Below are 16530 nucleotides of genomic sequence, written 5' to 3'. Positions count from 1 at the left end.
CCCGCTTGACCGAGTTGGTTGATACCAAACGAGGGCCATAGAAAAGGTGAAGAATTAATTAGATTGCCCTTTTCAGAGCTCACATGGACCAAGTTAATGTAAAGCCACATTTCTGCCTGGCAACCCCAGGCCTCTTGTGCTCAGTAACAGACATCACCATGCAGGAGTCACCGTGTTACATCCATACAGATCCAGCAGCAGGATTAGGCCAGAGGAGAATTCCAGCTGCCCTAAACAAGGCCACGGATGGTTTCACTTGGAGGAGGAGCAGACCAACCTGAAGCTCACCAGTGCAGGGTTTAATGCACGTACCCAAACCAGTCTTTTCCCATAGCAGACCTGCCACAAGTAGAGCAACCGGTTTGCTGAGTGCACCAGTGAAGCTGCTGCCCAGCAGCCAGACAGCTCAGGCACAGAGGCTTCGGCTTAGTCCTGCCCTAAATATTGTCACTTGAATCCACACCTCGAACCTTTAATGTGCCAGAGCTCAACTTAAGACCTAGGATGATTTTCAAGTCGAATTAAGAGCACTTGCAGCTGCTCCCACAGCTATTCCCAACCCTTCCTAGGATTTCAGAGAGCACATTCTGGAGCGGGGAATGTCTCCTGTTGCAGTGCAGATGAGCACTGATATGGAAGACGCAAAAGGCAGCCGTTCTCCTGGTGCTATCCACGACAAAGCACGCAGGGATTTCCTGGCAGACTTTGGAGATGTTTTCCCAACTCTGCAGGGAAAGGATCTGAACTGAACACGTGGCTTCAAAGTGCCTTTTACAGCCACAATGCACACATGGTTTATGCTCTGGTCCAGAGCCACCCTTTGCTTGCTCAATCCTCATTTTGTGGGTGCACAGAAAATGCATTTCCCTTTGGATGCACCTCAGTGGAAGAACTTGGTTGCTTTGCTTCGATATTGCCCTCAAAGGCTGTTAACTGAAGGAAGGAATTAAACCACCTTGCTAAGAATAGCAGGCCTTGAATCCCACCGAGCTCATACCTTAAGGAATTCCGTTATACAGTCTGTCAACTGCTTGTGCCCTTGGATGTTTAACTCCAGCTCATAAAACTTAGACACGAGTTTGGACTCTCTGCCACACTGGTTGCAGCTAGGATTGAAGAAATAAAGACAAAACCCCATGAGGACAGTTCACTGCTGAGGGTCTGAACTCCCCAGCCACTGGTAAAGTACTTTTTGAGCTATAAAACCAGAAGGAAAAGTTTGACACCTCTACACCACAAAACCTCTGCAGGGAGGGAACAGGGTAACAGCATCTACCAGGAGCACCAGCTTGCACCAGTTTCTATACTTTCTGAGGTGAAATCCACAGCTCTGAGAGCACAGGAAGGAAAATACAAGCCCGAAGCTGCAGGACTTCACATTTCCTTAACTCCCTTGCAGCTTTACTTGGTCAATTATCATTAAAGGCTAAAAAGCAGCTGCAGAACTGCACCATCACCACACAGAGAGCACCAGGAAACCTAAAAACCTCTTACAAAATGCTCTGGCAGATGCTTACCTGCTTGCTCCGATTGGTAGAAGGACCTTACCCCCCCTGCTCCTTTAGCTCTAAAGCATCTAAATATTTACAGAGAGGCTCTTCCCAAAGAGCAGCACTTACACCGTGACGTAGGCGTACTCTCCGCAGAACTGCTTCTGCACTATGTTTCGGACATCTGGGTTCTTTTGTTTGGATAAAGTATCTTCCAGCAGCGACATGAACAGCTTGGAAAACTCCTGGGCATCCTGGAAAAGAACCCCCAAGTCCCTTCACAAGCCATCAGAGCACAAAGCCCAAGCACAACCCCGTTGCTCATTTACTACAAATTACCCAGAGCCCTACACAGGGGCTGCACGGAGGCTGCGGCGTGCGCTGCATGGATAAAGAGACCTGTCAGGAGAACTAAAGGAAAAAGAGGAATTTGCCTCAAAGGAGCGTGAGGCCGCCAGCAGGAGGTAACCTGGCTCCTGGCCAGGCAGTCTGACTCTTGCCCTAGCTCCTTACAAGGCTTTGGAAGGGAAAGGAACCTCCTGCAGAGCTTTCCCCCCTGGTCTCAAAGCTGCGCATGCAACACGAGCTGTCCCTGCCTGTGGGGGGGTCTGAAGGGAAAACAGAACGCCCCAAAAGTGAGAAGCTGCCATCTCCCCCCTGCAAAGGCCAGGGCCTTCCTCTCCCACCCTGGCTCTCCTTCGCTTTCCTCTTCCAAGAACAAGAGGTTTCGGCCTCTCCTGGCTGTCCTTCCCTATCCCTGGACAGTGGTGACTGCTTCCTTCCCCTCCGGCATCCTCCCAAGGAAACACACACGGAGCTGGGGCTCTTCCTCCCACAGTCTCCATCCGAACTCCTCCAAGTGTACATCCAAGCTGTGTCCTCCTGCTGAGCTCCCTCCAGCTTCAGCAACAGCCCCATGGGCCCCACCTGCAGCACCTGTCCCTTTCTAACCCCTCTCTGACCCCCACAGTGCCCCTTGGCTGGCTCCTGGTAACCCCACAAACATCTTCTCACCCTGTGAGGGCCCTTCAACACCCCTGAACTACCCATGGGGGAGGAGCAGCCCATAAAGCCCCTGCCAAAGGAGCTCCAGCTCCCACTCCACACAGTGCTGGGGCCCATCAGGTGCTAATAAAACTCCCTGTCTCCATTCCATTGCCCCCCATCCCATTGCTCTCTGGGCTCCTTCTGATCCCCTAAGCCCCAACACTGACAGGAAGAGCCTGCAGCACCACTCTGGTGCTCACACCAAACAGCAAACCCCAGCTCAGAGACACTAAACCGACACCAAAGGGCAGTTCCAAGGGCTCTGAAGGAGGTGGTTACCCAAACCTACCTGCTGCTGCCCCGTGTCCAAGCCCAGCGCCTTGACAAAGCCAGAGGGGTCAATGTATCGCCGCTTGCTGTTCTGCAGCAGGGCAAACAGGTACTGCAGGTGTTCACAAATGCTCTGAGGCTCATAGTCTGTTAAAACAGCACGTTGCACAAGTTACAGACAGCAGTTCAAGGCTGGAGGTAGTTGTGCCCAGTGCCTGGCCTTTCTTTGTAAAGGTGAACTTAGTCATTAAAAACAAAATGGGTTTCTCAAAGCCATTTTAAAATCATAGAATGGCTTGGGTTGGAAAGGACAGGGACCCCTTCCACTGGAGCAGCTTGCTCCAAGCCCCTGTGTCCAACTCAGCCTTGAACACTGCCAGGGATGGGGCAGCCACAGCTCCTCTGGGCACCCTGTGCCAGCGCCTCAGCACCCTCCCAGGGAAGAGCTTCTGCCTTATCTCCAACCTGAACTTCTCCATTTAAGTTTAAACCCATCACCTCTTGTCCTACCAATACAGTCCCTGATACTGTTAAGAACTGAAGCAGTTCATGACACTGCTGACAGCACAAGCCAAATATCACAGAAACGTGAGATAATTTACAAGTGGAAAATCATTCCCCAGGTTGGAAAAAGACCCTTAAGACCATTGAGTCCAACTGCAACCATCCCACAGTGCCTCACATGAGCTGTAAGCAAAGAGTTCAAGCAGCGTGTGCAGACTACCCCCTAGCAACAGCTTCTTGTTAAATCCAAATGGTGAGATATTGCTTAAAAACACCATAAAAACAGGAATGGAAGGAATGGGATCCAGAGGGCACCTATAGCTCTGTGCCGGACACAACGGATGGCACCAGAGGCCATGGTGTCCACTCTGGAGGAAACTGGGAGCCTCAGTTGTACTGGGATCCTAAATTCTTGCCCTCCTATGGGATGAATGAGGCTCCATGATAGAACAGATCAGCCCCATGCAAGTGCTTTTACCCCCAGCACCATCACTAAGTTGGGAAACACTTTGGGAAGCAGCCCAGCAAGAAACAAACCCAAACCAGGTTTTCCAACCAAATCAGATCACCCCTGGGTGAAGAAATAACACAGATAACGTTTGGGTCATTCCCAAAAGCCAGGTAACGGACCCAAAACCAACAGTGCAGAGATGGGATGAGCGGCTGCTGCTTCACCTATGGATTCTCCCAACAAACATGATCCCAGAGTGAAGTTTAGGAGCAAATCCACGCATGGCAGAGGAGCTGCCACCCACCTTTGTCCTTGGGGATGCCCTCTCCAGCCATGGAGGTGCTGGGACACAAGTAGAGGGCTTGCCGGAGCTCCAGGTTCAGAAACCACATCTGCAGGAAGGTGTTGACGTAGCACGTGGCACCGAGGTTCGTCAAGCCCACGAAGGCGTTCTGGTGTGGGACAGAAAGGAGAGTGCTCGGTACCCGGGGCGGGAGAGGAGAGCAAGCAGCAATCATAGAATCACACAATGGTTTGGGTTGGAGAGGACCTTAAGATCATCCAGCTCCAACTCCTTGCCACTAAGACCTTGTCACTCAACCTGTCCTTGAACACTGCCAGGGACGGGGCAGCCACAGCTTCTCTGGGCACCCTGTGCCAGCGCCTCAGCACCCTCACAGGGAAGAGCTTCTGCCTTATCTCCAACCTGAACTTCCCCTGTTTCAGTTTGAACCCATCACCCCTTGTCCTATCACTCCAGTCCTTGATGAAGAGTCCCTCTCCAACACCCTTGTAGCCCCCTTCAGACACTGGAAGCTGCTCTGAGGTCTCCACGCAGCTTCTCTTCTCCAGGCTGAACAGCCCCAGTGTTCTCAGCCTGGCTCCATACAGGAGCTGCTCCAGCCCCTGAGCATCCTCATGACCTCCTCTGGACTTGCTCCAACAGCTCCATGTCCTTCTGATGTTGAGGACATACCCAGCACTGAGGCTGTTTGTTGGGAAAACGCTGCCTCCGGCACTGTAAAGCCACATTCCCAAACTCCCTCCAGCTACAGGGGCACCTGAGGTGTTACCTCCCCTCTTCCTTCCCATCTTTTGGGGCGGCTGGGGGGTACCTTCTTGCGGCGCTCGCAGTTGGGGTCGTCGATGTTGTGGAAGCTGTTCTCATCGATCTCACCCAGCCACACGTGCTCCCCGATGCCCACCAGGCAGTTGGGGTTCCCCCGGCAGTTCCTCCTGCAGAACCAGCCCCACTGTCACCCCCACCATCCCTTCGGGGGGCAGGGCATGAGGACAGCAAGGGGGGGGCCACAGCGCTAAACAGAGCCAACAGGGGAGGGATATGGGTCCACTACAACCCCCAAAACAATGGTTATGGGTGAATGAGGAGATGGAGAATAAAAAGGGGAGGGGAAAGGGGGACCCCAGGGAGGACACCAACAGGAGAAGAGGGGTCCCCCACAACCTCAGAAGGATGCCCTATATCTGGGGAGCCCGGTAACAAGAGGAGTCCCCCACAACCATGAGGGAGAATCCCTGTATCTGAGGACCCAGTTAATATGAAGGGGCCCCCACAACCTCAGGGGAATCTCCTGTATCTGGGGAGCCGTTTATCAAGAGGGATCCCTTATACATGAGGAGCTGCTTAATGAGAGGTCCCCCACAACCTCAGGGGGGTCCCCAATATCTGAGCTGCCAGTTAACAAGAAGGGTCCCCCACAACCCTGCAGGGGAGCCCCTGTATCTAAGGTCCCACTTAATATGACGGCTCCCCCTTAACCCCAAGGGGGGGTCCCCCTACATCTGGGGAGCCAGGCAAGCAGAGGGCCCCCTACAAGCCCGGGGAATGGGGGTCCCAAAGCAGCGAACGGCGGCTCTCCAACGACCCTCATGGACCGGGAATCGCCTCAGGGCCTCCGTAGCCGCACGGGGGGGGAGGGTGTGAAGGAACGCGGGGTCTCCCCAAGCCCAGAGGGGTGAAGGGCCCTGGGGGAGCCCCCCTCAGGCGCGGGGTTTGGGTCCCTCTATCACCGGTGGCGGGTCGGGGGCAGCGGCGCGGGGGGGGTGCCCGTGGTACCGGCAGGCGCCGCGCTGGCAGGGCTCCAGCCCGACGCGGTAGGCCGCTTCGATGTGCTCCTGCGCCACCGCCTCGGGAGGCACGGTCTCCGTCCAGCGCCACGCCGCCTTCTCCAGCTGCAGCCGAGGCGCCATCACCGACACCGACCGGACCGGACCGGACCCGACCGGACCGGACCGGACACACCGGGACCGGACACACCGGCCCCTCCCGCCGCCGCCGACAGGGCTGGTGACGCCACTCGCGCGACGCGCTGACGTTGATGACCCGCGACGAGCGCGACGCGCAGCAAGGGGAGAGGGGCGTGGCCGGAGAGAGACTGAGGGGGGGGGAGGTCTGAAGGGGGCGTGGCTTATGGATAAGGGGCGTGGCTCGGTTGGTGAGGGGGCGGAGTCTGTCTGAGAAGGGGCGGGGCTTGGGCTGCAGGCGCGGAGCCGCTCACCCGGGAACGGGAGCGGAGCCCGGCCCCGTGTGCGCGCAGTGGCTGGGTCCTGACCCCCCCCCACATCCCCACCTTGTCCATCCCGGACCCTCCCCGCACCCCCCCACACCATAACCCCACATCCCTGTGCCCCCCATAACCACAGCCCCTGTACCCCAAAACATACCCCCTATGCAATGCGCCCAATGCCCCCCAAAGCCCACCAGACCCTACCCCCGATCCCCTCCATCACCCCCATACCCCCTCAGCCCCCCACACCGCAGCACCCCTATACCCCCCATGTCATATCCCTCCCACACCCTCACTCTATACCCCCCGTACCCCCACACCATATCCCCTGTACACCCCAACCCTCACATCCCCCATACCATACCCCCCTTCACCCCAACCCCATGCCATATCCCTCCCACACCCTCACTCTATACCCTCCCCGTACCCCACACCATACCCCTATACCCCGAACTCTCACATTCCCCCATACCATACCCCCCTTCACCCCAATACCCCCATACCCCCCAGGCTTGACACCCCCCCATCAGCATACCCCCGCACCCCAATATCAAAACCCTCCCATACTACTCCCCTATACCCCCCATACCCTCCCGGTCTCCCCCCTCGGCGCACCCCAACACACACGGGCTGGTTCTCTCTCCTTTAATGCTGCCCCTGGGGGCCCCGCCAGCACCCGATTGTCCCTCGCATCCCCACCCCGCCTCCATCCCGGGGGGCCCCGGGCGGCCCGGCCGCCCCGGCACAGGTTTGGGGGGCTGGTGTAGTGGTGGTGGTGGGGGGTGTAAACATTTATGGGGGTCCCGGCCCCCCCCCCCCCCGGGGTCACCCCGGGGCAGCGAAGCACCGTTTCCTCCTGTCTTGTTTTTGGAAAAAGAGTAAAATTGGCCAAATTCCCCCCAAAATACAGCCGGGGGGAGGGGATATGTTAGTGCGGGCAGGGGGGGGCGGGGGAGCCCCCCACCGCACCGTGCCGCAGGTCGATGGGGTGTCGGGGGGCACCAGCGGGCGCCAGCACCAGGCCCCGCAGGCACCCGGTGATGCCGGAGCGGTACTTGCCGGCCGTCAGGCTGGGGGGGTCTGGGGCGCCGCCTGTGGGACACGGGGACATGAGGACATGGGGCACAAAGGGGTGTGGGGCACCCCATGGGCTCACCCCATATGGGGTCTCACCTGGACATGGGCATCGCACCCCCCATCCCATGGCCCATCAGGTGTCCCATCCCATGTCCACCCCGTATCCCATCCCATGTGCACCCCATATCCCATCCCATATCCACCCCATGTCCCATCCCATGTCCACCCCATATCCCATCCCATGTCCACCCCATATCCCATCCCATGTCCACCCCATATCCCATCCCATATACACCCCATGTCCCATCCCATGTCCACCCCATATCCCACTCCATGTCCCCCCATGTCCTATCCCGTGTATATCCCATGTCCCATCCCATGTCCACCCCATATCCCATCCCATATCCACCTCATGTCCCATCCTATGTCCATCCCATGTCCTCCCCATGTCCACCCCATATCCCATCCCATGTCCACCCCATGTCCCATCCCATGTCCACCCCATATCCCACTCCATGTCCCCCCATGTCCCATCCCATGTTCACCCCATGTCCCATCCCATGTCCACCCCATAACCCACTCCATGTCCCCCCATGTCCCATCCCGTGTACATCCCATGTCCCATCCCATGCGCACCCCATGTCCCCTCCCATGGCCATCCCTGCCCTGTCCCATCAATGCCCCCACCCCATGTCCCATCCCATATCCATTCCATGTGCCACAATGTGTCCTATCCCATGTCCCATCAGGTGTCCTGTCCCATGTCCCATCCCATGGCCATTCCCTGCCCCATCCCATGGCCCATCAAGCCTCCCCTCCCCATGTGCACTCCGTGTCCCACCCCATGGCCATCCCATGTGACTCATCCTGTGTCCAACCACAAGGCCATCCTATGTCCCATCAGGTATTCCACCCCATCTCCCATCCCGTGGTCACCCCATGGTACATCATGTGGGCCCACCCATGTCCCATTCCATGTCCCCCCCATGTCCTATCAAGTGTCCCCTGCCCTGCCCTATGTCCCATCACATCATCCCCACCCCAGTCCATCCCGTGCCCCCTCCCTTGTCCCATCGTATGTCCCCTTCCCGTGTCCCCATCCCATGTCCCATCCAGTGTCCAGCCCAGGAACCACCTATGTCCCATCCTGTGTGACCCCCGTGTCTCACCCCTGACCATGTCCCCCCCTGTGTCCCCTCTGTCCCCAGGTGCCACCGTACCCACGTAGATGCTGCCCTCGGTGTTGGCCATGATGTTGGTTCCTGGGGACTCCCCACTCACCGGCTCCTCCCCATCCACCTGCAGCTGCCCGCGACGGCCCTCCCTGCACAGCACCATCAGCACCCATCAGCACCAGCACCACCAGCACTGGCACCCATCAGCACCAGCACCACCAGCACTGGCACCATCAGCACCCATCAGCACCAGCACCACCAGCACTGGCACCACCAGCACCCATCAGCACCAGCACCACCAGCACTGGCACCCATCAGCACCAGCACAACCAGCACCAGCACCACCAGCACTAGCACCCATCAGCACCAGCACCACCAGCACTGGCACCCATCAGCACCAGCACAACCAGCACTGGCACCACCAGCACTGGCATCCATCAGCACCGGCACCCATCAGCACCCACCAGCACCAGCGCTCATCAGCACCAGCACCCATAAGCACCAGCACCACCAGCACTGGCACCCATCAGCACCAGCACCACCAGCACTGGCACCCATCAGCACTGGTGCCCATCAGCACCAGCACCACCAGCACTAGCACCCATCAGCACCCATCAGCACCAGCACCACCAGCACTGGCACCCATCAGCACCCACCAGCACCAGCACCACCAGCACTGGCACCCATCAGCACCCACCAGCACCAGCACCCATCAGCACCAGCACCACCAGCACTGGCACCCATCAGCACCAGCACCACCAGCACTAACACCCATCAGCACTCACCAGCAGCAGCACCATCAGCCCCATCAGCACCCATCAGCACCTGTGCTCATCAGAACCAGCACCCATCACCACCAGCACCCACAAGCACCAGCACCTATCAGCACCAACACCATCAGCACTGGCACCCATCAGCACTTGCCAGCAGCAGCACCATCAGATCCGTCAGCACCCACCAGCACCCTCCCCATCAGCACCCATCAGCACCTTTCACCCACCTCGTCACTGTCACCCGGTGCCACTCGCCATCATTGATGGGATCTTCGGAGATGATGGTGCCCTCACCACTGCCCAGCTGGTAGCTGCAGGGTGACATGGGCTCAGCATGGGGGCACCCATGGGTGTCACAGAGCAGCCCAGGGTGACACCGGGTCCCCCTCACCTGAACACCAGGTGCCCATCCTTCAAGCCGAGGCCAATGAAGTCTTTGGCTTTGCCACCCTCGCTGGGCTCCTGTGGGTGCAGTGGGGCAGTGAGCACGGTGGGGGCACCCTGACCCCCCCCTCCATGGGGCTCAGCACCCCGGGACCCCCAGCACCACTCACCGCCCCGTGCCACAGCACCAGCCCCTCAGCGCTGCCCGTCCGCAGCTCCAGCTCCATGGTCTCGGGTGCCTCGGGGGGGCTGCAGGGACAGGGGATGGATTGATGGGTGCAGGACCAAGGGGGGTTACAGTGTGCAATGGGTGCAGCACCCAGAGGAGTTACAGTGTGCAATGGGTGCAGCACCCAGGGGGGTTACAGTGTGCAATGGGTGCAGCACCCAGGGGTGTTACAGTGTGCAATGGGTGCAGCACCCAGGGGGGTTACAGTGTGCAATGGGTGCAGCACCCCAGGGGGGTTACAGTGTGCAACGGGTGCAGCACCCAGAGGGGTTACAGTGTGCAATGGGTGCAGTACCCGGAGGTGGTTACAGTGTGCAATGGGTGCAGCACCCAGGGGGGTTACAGTGTGCAATGGATGCAGCGCCCAGCGGGGGTTACAGTGTGCAATGGGTGCAGCACCCCGGGGTGGTTACAGTGTGCAATGGGTGCAGCACCCAGAGAGGTTACAGTGTGCAATGGGTGCAGCACCCAGGGGGGTTACAGTGTGCAATGGGTGCAGCACCCAGAGGGGTTACAGTGTGCAATGGGTGCAGCACCCAGGGGGGTTACAGTGTGCAATGGGTGCAGCACCCAGGGGGGTTACAGTGTGCAATGGGTGCAGCACCCAGAGGGGTTACAGTATGCAGTGGGTGCAGCACCCTGGGTTGGCTGCAGTGTACAGTGGCTGCAGTGCTGTGTGAAGCCGCAGCACCCGGTGGGTGCCATGGGCAGGCTGTGAGCACAGCACCCACCAGGGTGCCCCATCCTTGTCACTCACCCTCGGGGCAGGAGGTGGCCGGGCAGGGCCAGGTAGGAGCCATCCTGGAGACTGACACTGAACTGTCCTGGGGCATCTGTGGGGGGGGATATGGGGGGGTCACAGGGGGTCCTTTTGGGTACCAGAAGGGGGTAAATGGGTGCTGGACCTACCGCTGCCCCCGCTGCCCTCCTGCCAGTCCTGCTCCAGCTCCAGGGCCAGACCTGCGGGTGAAGGATGGGGATGGGGTGTGCGTGCCCCCCATGTCCCCCGTGTCCCCGGGGGTCCCCCCGTGTCCCCACGTCCCCACTCACGGTGCTGGCAGAGGGGGCCGCTGTAGCCGGGGGGGCAGAGGCAGGCGGTGCCGGTGCAGGTGCCACCGTGCAGGCAGGGCTGGCGTGGGCACCCTTCCTCCTCCTGCTCGCAGCGCGGCCCTGGGGACACCCACGGCATCACCCCATGAGGGGTGTGCACACACGTGTGAGCTGCATGCATGTGTATGCACACGTGTGCAAACTGCACCCATGGGGGTGCACGGCACCCATGCATACGCACCAACCCATACACGCATGCACTGCGCTATGCACACGTACACTGCGTACTGCACACACACGTGCAGCAGATGCACCCCCTTGCAGACTACACACATGCACATGTCTGCAGTGCACATACATGCACATGCACACACAGCACACATGCACAGCACACAGTATGCAGCACGGGGCACACGCACTCACAGCGCACATGCATGCACAGCACACACAGTGTACATGCATGCACAGGACACATGTACATGCGCACACACAGCACTTACCATACGCAGCACACACATGGACAGTGCACATGGATGCACAGCACACGTGTGCACATGGATGCACAGCCGCCACCATGCGCAACACACACGTGCATAGTGCACATGCTTGCACACACAGCATGTGTGCACACATCCATGCATACCTCCATGAACGCCTCCATCCATGCACACATCCATCCCTGCCCACCTCCATCCCTACCCACCTCCATCCCTGCCCACCTCCATCCCTGCCCACCTCCATCCCTGCCCACCCATCCCTACCCACCTCCATCCCTGCCCACCTCCATCCCTGCCCACCCATCCCTGCCCACCTCCATCCCTGCCCACCTCCATCCCTGCCCACATCCACACACACACCCATGCACACACACATCCATCCCTGCCCACCCATCCCTGCCCACCTCCATCCCTGCCCACATCCACACACACACCCATGCACACACACATCCATCCCTGCCCACCCATCCCTGCCCACCTCCATCCCTGCCCACATCCACACACACACCCATGCACACACACATCCATCCCTGCCCACCTCCATCCCTGCCCACATCCACACACACACCCATGCACACACACATCCATCCCTGCCCACCCATCCCTGCCCACCTCCATCCCTGCCCACCTCCATCCCTGCCCACCCATCCCTGCCCACCTCCACGCACACCCTCACTCTCACCGCTGAAGCCGGGCGGGCAGCGGCAGCGCGGGGCGGCCCCGGGGGCTGCGGGGCGCAGGCAGCGACCCCCGTGCACGCAAACGGCCCCGGCGCAGGGCGAGCGGCCCCGGCACTGCCCCACGCCGCGGCTCCGCAGGAACCCATAGGGCAGCTCCAGGCGCTTCCCGTTGATGGACACCTGCGGGCGGGGGGTGATGGTGAGCGGGGGGGGGGCAGCCTCGTCCTGCGCCCCACTGGGGTGCGGGGTGGGGCTGGGCTCCGGCTCCCACCTCTCCGATGCAGCCCTGGAAGGAGGCGTTGGTTGGGGGGCGCAGGGGGGGCTCGGTGCCCCCCAGGTAAAGCGGGGAGCGAAGGTTCAGCCCCAGGCTCTTGCCGGGCGAGGAGCGTTTCACCGCCGCGGCCTCGTCCACCACCAGGGTCCCGTCCTTGTGCACCCGCTCGGCCATCACCCAGTGCCACTGCCCCAGCGCCAGCGGCTCCGCGCTCCGCAGGACCGCAGTGCCTGTGGGGATGGGGTGGGGGTGTCACTGGGGGGGAGGGGACACCGGGGGTGGTTGGGGACCAAAGTGATGCCGGGGGACCCCACTGATGTGACAGTGATGCTTGGGGACACTGGCAGTGCCTGGGGACCAAAGTGATGCCAGGGGACCCCACTGATGTGACAGTGATGCTTGGGGACACTGGCAGTGCCTGGGGACCAAAGTGATGCCGGGGGACCCCACTGATGTGACAGTGATGCTTGGGGACACTGGCAGTATCTGGGGACCAAAGTGATGCCAGGGGACCCCACTGATGTGACAGTGATGCTTGGGGACACTGGCAGTATCTGGGGACCAAAGTGATGCTGGGGGACCCCACTGATGTGACAGTGATGCTTGGGGACACTGGCAGTATCTGGGGACCAAAGTGATGCCAGGAGACCCCACTGATGTGACAGTGATGCTTGGGGACACTGGCAGTATCTGGGGACCAAAGTGATGCCAGGGGACCCCAGTGGTGTCTCTGTGATGCTTGGGGACACTGGCAGTGCCTGGGGACCAAAGTGATGCCAGGGGACCCCAGTGGTGTCTCTGTGATGCTTGGGGACACTGGCAGTGCCTGGGGACCAAAGTGATGCCAGGGGACCCCAGTGGTGTCTCTGTGATGCTTGGGGACACTGGCAGTGCCTGGGGACCAAAGTGATGCCAGGGGACCCCAGTGGTGTCTCTGTGATGCTTGGGGACACTGGCAGCGCCTGGGGACCAAAGTGATGCCAGGAGACCCCACTGATGTGCCAGTGATGCTTGGGGACCCTGGGACCATCTGGGGACCAAAGTGATGCCAGTGGACTCCAGTGACATCAGGGCACCCTGGTGATATCTGGTGACCACACTGGTACAATGGGATACTGGTGATGGCCATGGAACTTGGCAGCACCTGGGGACCCCAATGAGGGCAAGGAACCCCCAGTGACACCAGGAGACCCCACTGATGTCCAGTGACACTGGGACCTCAATGAGGCCAAGGGACCCCAACAGGCCAAAGGACACTTGGGGACCCCAATGATGCAGGTGGCCCCCGGCAGCACCAGCTCACCCCACCTCTACCTGGTGCCACCAGCACCCCCGTGCCCGCTCCAGCCCACCTGAGCCCAGCTCATAGCGGAACTCAAGGTGGCCGCCAGCCATGGACAAGGCCACGAAGTCCTCGACCGGGGCGGCTTTGCCGGCGCTGAAGAGCAGGAGCCCGTCGGGAGCCAGCGGCAGGAACTCGGCCTCCACCCGCAGCTCGTGGTGCACGTTGGTGAGGGGCGGGTAGGACACGAAGGCTCCGGCCTCGCCGAAGGACGGCACCGTCACCGCCTCGCCTGCGGCACCCCCGTCAGCACCCAGCATGTGGGACCCCAGCCCCATCCATAGGGTCCCCAGCGTGGTCCCCATCCTGTCCCCATCTCCCCAGGCCGGTACCCAGACCTGCGCCCATCTCCCCAGGGTGGTCCCCAATCCCCCCTCCCCATCACTCCCATCTCCCTGGGATGGCACCCAATGGCCCATCTCCATCACATCCATGAAGCCCATCTCTCCAGATGGAGCCTATTCCCCAGGCCCCATCGCGCCTGTGTCCCCAGGGTGATGCCAGCCCCATGTCCGTGTCTCAGGGTGGTCCCCAGCCATATCCCCACCTCCCTTGGGTGCTCCCCACCCTGTGCTCATCTTGCTGGGGCACCCTCCGTCCCGTGCCCGTATCCCCAGAGTGTTCCCCACCCCATCACCATCTCACTGGGGCGGTCCCCATCCCATGCCCGTATCCCTGTGGTGCTTCCCAGCCACATCCCCATGTCCCCAGGGTGGTTCCCCTCCCATGCCCATGTCCCCAGGGTGCTCCCCAGCCATGTTCCCATCTCCCTGGAGTGTTTCCCATCCCATGCCCATCTCTCATGGTTAGTCCCCACACTATGCCCATATCCCCAGGGTTCTCACCACCCCATCCCCATCTCCCCAGGGCTCTCCCCACCCCATCCCCGTATCCCCAGGGCTCTCCCCACCCCATCCCCGTATCCCCAGGGTTCTTTCCACCCCATCCCCGTATCCCCAGGGTTCTTTCCACCCCATCCCCATCTCCCCAGGGTTCTCCCCACCCCATCCCCATCTCCCCAGGGTTCTCCCCACCCCATCCCCGTATCCCCAGAGTTCTTTCCACCCCATCCCCATCTCCCCAGGGTTCTTTCCACCCCATCCCCATATCCCCAGGGTCCTCCCCACCCCATCCCCATCTCTCCAGGGTTCTCCCCACCCCATCCCCATATCCCCAGGGTCCTCCCCACCCCATCCCCATCTCCCCAGGTTTCTCCCCACCCCATAACCATGTCCCTGGCATGGTGACAGCCCCACGTCCCCCTGCGCTCACCCTCGGTGCACCTCTCCCCGCTCTTGCCCAGGTGGCAGCGGCAGGTATAGCCCGTCCCATCGGGCCGGTTGACACAGGTGGCATCAGCCCCACACGCCTCTATGGGGTGACACAGAGCAGTGAGCACCCACCCAGCACAGACATCAGGGGAACGACGTCCTGCAGGTCGGGGTGTCCCCTACCCGGGTGACAATGCGACGCCTGTGAGTACTCGCAGTTGCTGCCGGTGAAGCCATGGGGACAGCGGCAGACGTAGGTGCCGCTCTCGGCGTCCTGGCACACGCCACCGTTCTATGGGGGGGTGACATCGGTGTCGGTGATAGGCGGCCATGGGTTGCCATGGGTGGGCATCACCCCTCCACCACCACCACCACCACCACCACCAGCACCACCCTCACCTGGCACGGCTGGTCCTGGCACGTGGGACAGCTGGTGATACCGTGCGCCTGCAGGTCCATGTCCCCAAAGGCCACCTCCTCCCCTTGGATGCGGAGCTGGCGCACGCAGCCTGCGCAGGGATGGAGATCGGGGGTCACGCGATGCTCTGCCCCACACGGTGCCCCCCCCCCCCCCCAAAACCCCATCACTCACCCATAAACCCACGGCTGAGCCCCGTCTTCTCCAGGGCGCTGAAGTCGGGGTAACCCCCCAGGTACAGCTCCTCGTTCAGGTCCAGCCCTTGAAACCTCCCCTGCAGGGCACACAATGGGATGGGCGCCACCTCCAGCACCCTGACCCCCACCCAATGTGCACAGCACCACCCCCAAAGCTCTACCTGGGAGGTGCCATTGACCGGGGGGTGCCCCTCCAGTGCCAGTGAACCCCATGTCAGGTTGCGGAGCAGCCGGATGCTGTGGTACTCGCCCAGGCGCAGTTGTGTTGGGTGCCGGATGGTCGCCATGCCCGAACCGGCGTCAAACCTTCGTTATGGGGGGCACAACACATGCAGGTGGGTGCTGGCACCCATCTATCCCCCCTCACACCTTTCCCTTTTCCCATAGCACCCACTTGTGGGTCTCACCTGAACTCAGGGCGCCCGCCCACCAAACCAAAGGAGATGAAGTCGGCACCGCTGGTTTTGCGCTGCCCGTTGTAGAGGAGGAGCCCTATGGGGTGGCAGTGGGTCAGGAAGGACGGGCCCCACTGGGCCACGTCCTGGGGACCCCAAAATACCCCCAAGGTGGAGGAGGAACCCCCCATAGGTTGTGGAGGGGCTCAGACAGACAGGGAATGGGAGGTAAAGGAAGGGGATGATGGAGGGAGGGTGGAGAGGGAAGGGAGGAGGAAGAGATGGAGGGGACATGGAGGAACATGGGGGAACAAGGAGACAACAGTAAAGGACATGGGGGGACATGAGTGGGGCATGGAGGGGCACGAAGGGAACATGGAGGGAGAAGGAGGCAACATGGAAAGGATGCGGAGAGGACATGATGGGAAGATGGAGGGACATGAGGGCACATGGGGTGACACAGGGGTCCCATCAGGCC

At 60.6% G+C, this 16530-nt stretch overlaps 2 protein-coding genes across 14 annotated transcripts in view; both read right to left on the bottom strand.

Annotated features, from left to right (window-relative positions):
• USP48 (ubiquitin specific peptidase 48) overlaps positions 1 to 6014 on the bottom strand; it is a 32615-nt gene extending 26601 nt beyond the window's left edge. For all 6 annotated transcript variants that reach the window (XR_009741398.1, XR_009741399.1, XM_061442173.1 and 3 more), the window contains exons 1-6: positions 5840 to 6014; positions 4878 to 4998; positions 4067 to 4214; positions 2827 to 2954; positions 1620 to 1744; positions 998 to 1106 (exon numbers count right to left, since the gene is read on the bottom strand). Coding sequence is in view for 4 of the 6 variants with exons in the window: in XM_061442173.1 (XP_061298157.1) it covers positions 998 to 1106; positions 1620 to 1744; positions 2827 to 2954; positions 4067 to 4214; positions 4878 to 4998; positions 5840 to 5973 (765 nt within the window). In the remaining 2 variants the exon portion in view is untranslated. The remainder of the gene's footprint in view (positions 1 to 997; positions 1107 to 1619; positions 1745 to 2826; positions 2955 to 4066; positions 4215 to 4877; positions 4999 to 5839) is intronic.
• Positions 6015 to 6921: 907 nt separating this feature from the next.
• Positions 6922 to 16530, bottom strand: part of HSPG2 (heparan sulfate proteoglycan 2) — a 53465-nt gene continuing 43856 nt past the window's right edge. For 7 of the 8 annotated variants that reach the window (XM_061442177.1, XM_061442181.1, XM_061442180.1 and 4 more), the window contains 17 exons: positions 16065 to 16149; positions 15819 to 15963; positions 15635 to 15734; positions 15442 to 15551; positions 15226 to 15334; positions 15044 to 15142; positions 13782 to 14003; positions 12427 to 12659; positions 12158 to 12335; positions 10979 to 11098; positions 10838 to 10888; positions 10686 to 10761; positions 9870 to 9948; positions 9707 to 9777; positions 9543 to 9626; positions 8588 to 8691; positions 6922 to 7382 (listed from right to left, as the gene is read on the bottom strand). In XM_061442177.1, coding sequence (XP_061298161.1) covers positions 7219 to 7382; positions 8588 to 8691; positions 9543 to 9626; positions 9707 to 9777; positions 9870 to 9948; positions 10686 to 10761; positions 10838 to 10888; positions 10979 to 11098; positions 12158 to 12335; positions 12427 to 12659; positions 13782 to 14003; positions 15044 to 15142; positions 15226 to 15334; positions 15442 to 15551; positions 15635 to 15734; positions 15819 to 15963; positions 16065 to 16149 — 2030 coding nt within the window. In that variant the 3' untranslated portion in view covers positions 6922 to 7218. Of the gene's footprint in view, positions 7383 to 8587; positions 8692 to 9405; positions 9462 to 9521; positions 9627 to 9706; positions 9778 to 9869; positions 9949 to 10685; positions 10762 to 10837; positions 10889 to 10978; positions 11099 to 12157; positions 12336 to 12426; positions 12660 to 13781; positions 14004 to 15043; positions 15143 to 15225; positions 15335 to 15441; positions 15552 to 15634; positions 15735 to 15818; positions 15964 to 16064; positions 16150 to 16530 lie in introns of those variants that run through there. The other variant, XM_061442178.1, reaches the window with a different exon arrangement.

Source organism: Pezoporus flaviventris, unplaced genomic scaffold (genome assembly GCF_033815535.1).
Source record: "Pezoporus flaviventris isolate CSIRO_AGI_PZ_B2104156 unplaced genomic scaffold, CSIRO_AGI_Pfla_v1 ptg000216l, whole genome shotgun sequence".
Taxonomy (NCBI): domain Eukaryota; kingdom Metazoa; phylum Chordata; class Aves; order Psittaciformes; family Psittacidae; genus Pezoporus; species Pezoporus flaviventris.
This window is presented reverse-complemented; position numbering and strand designations above follow the sequence as displayed.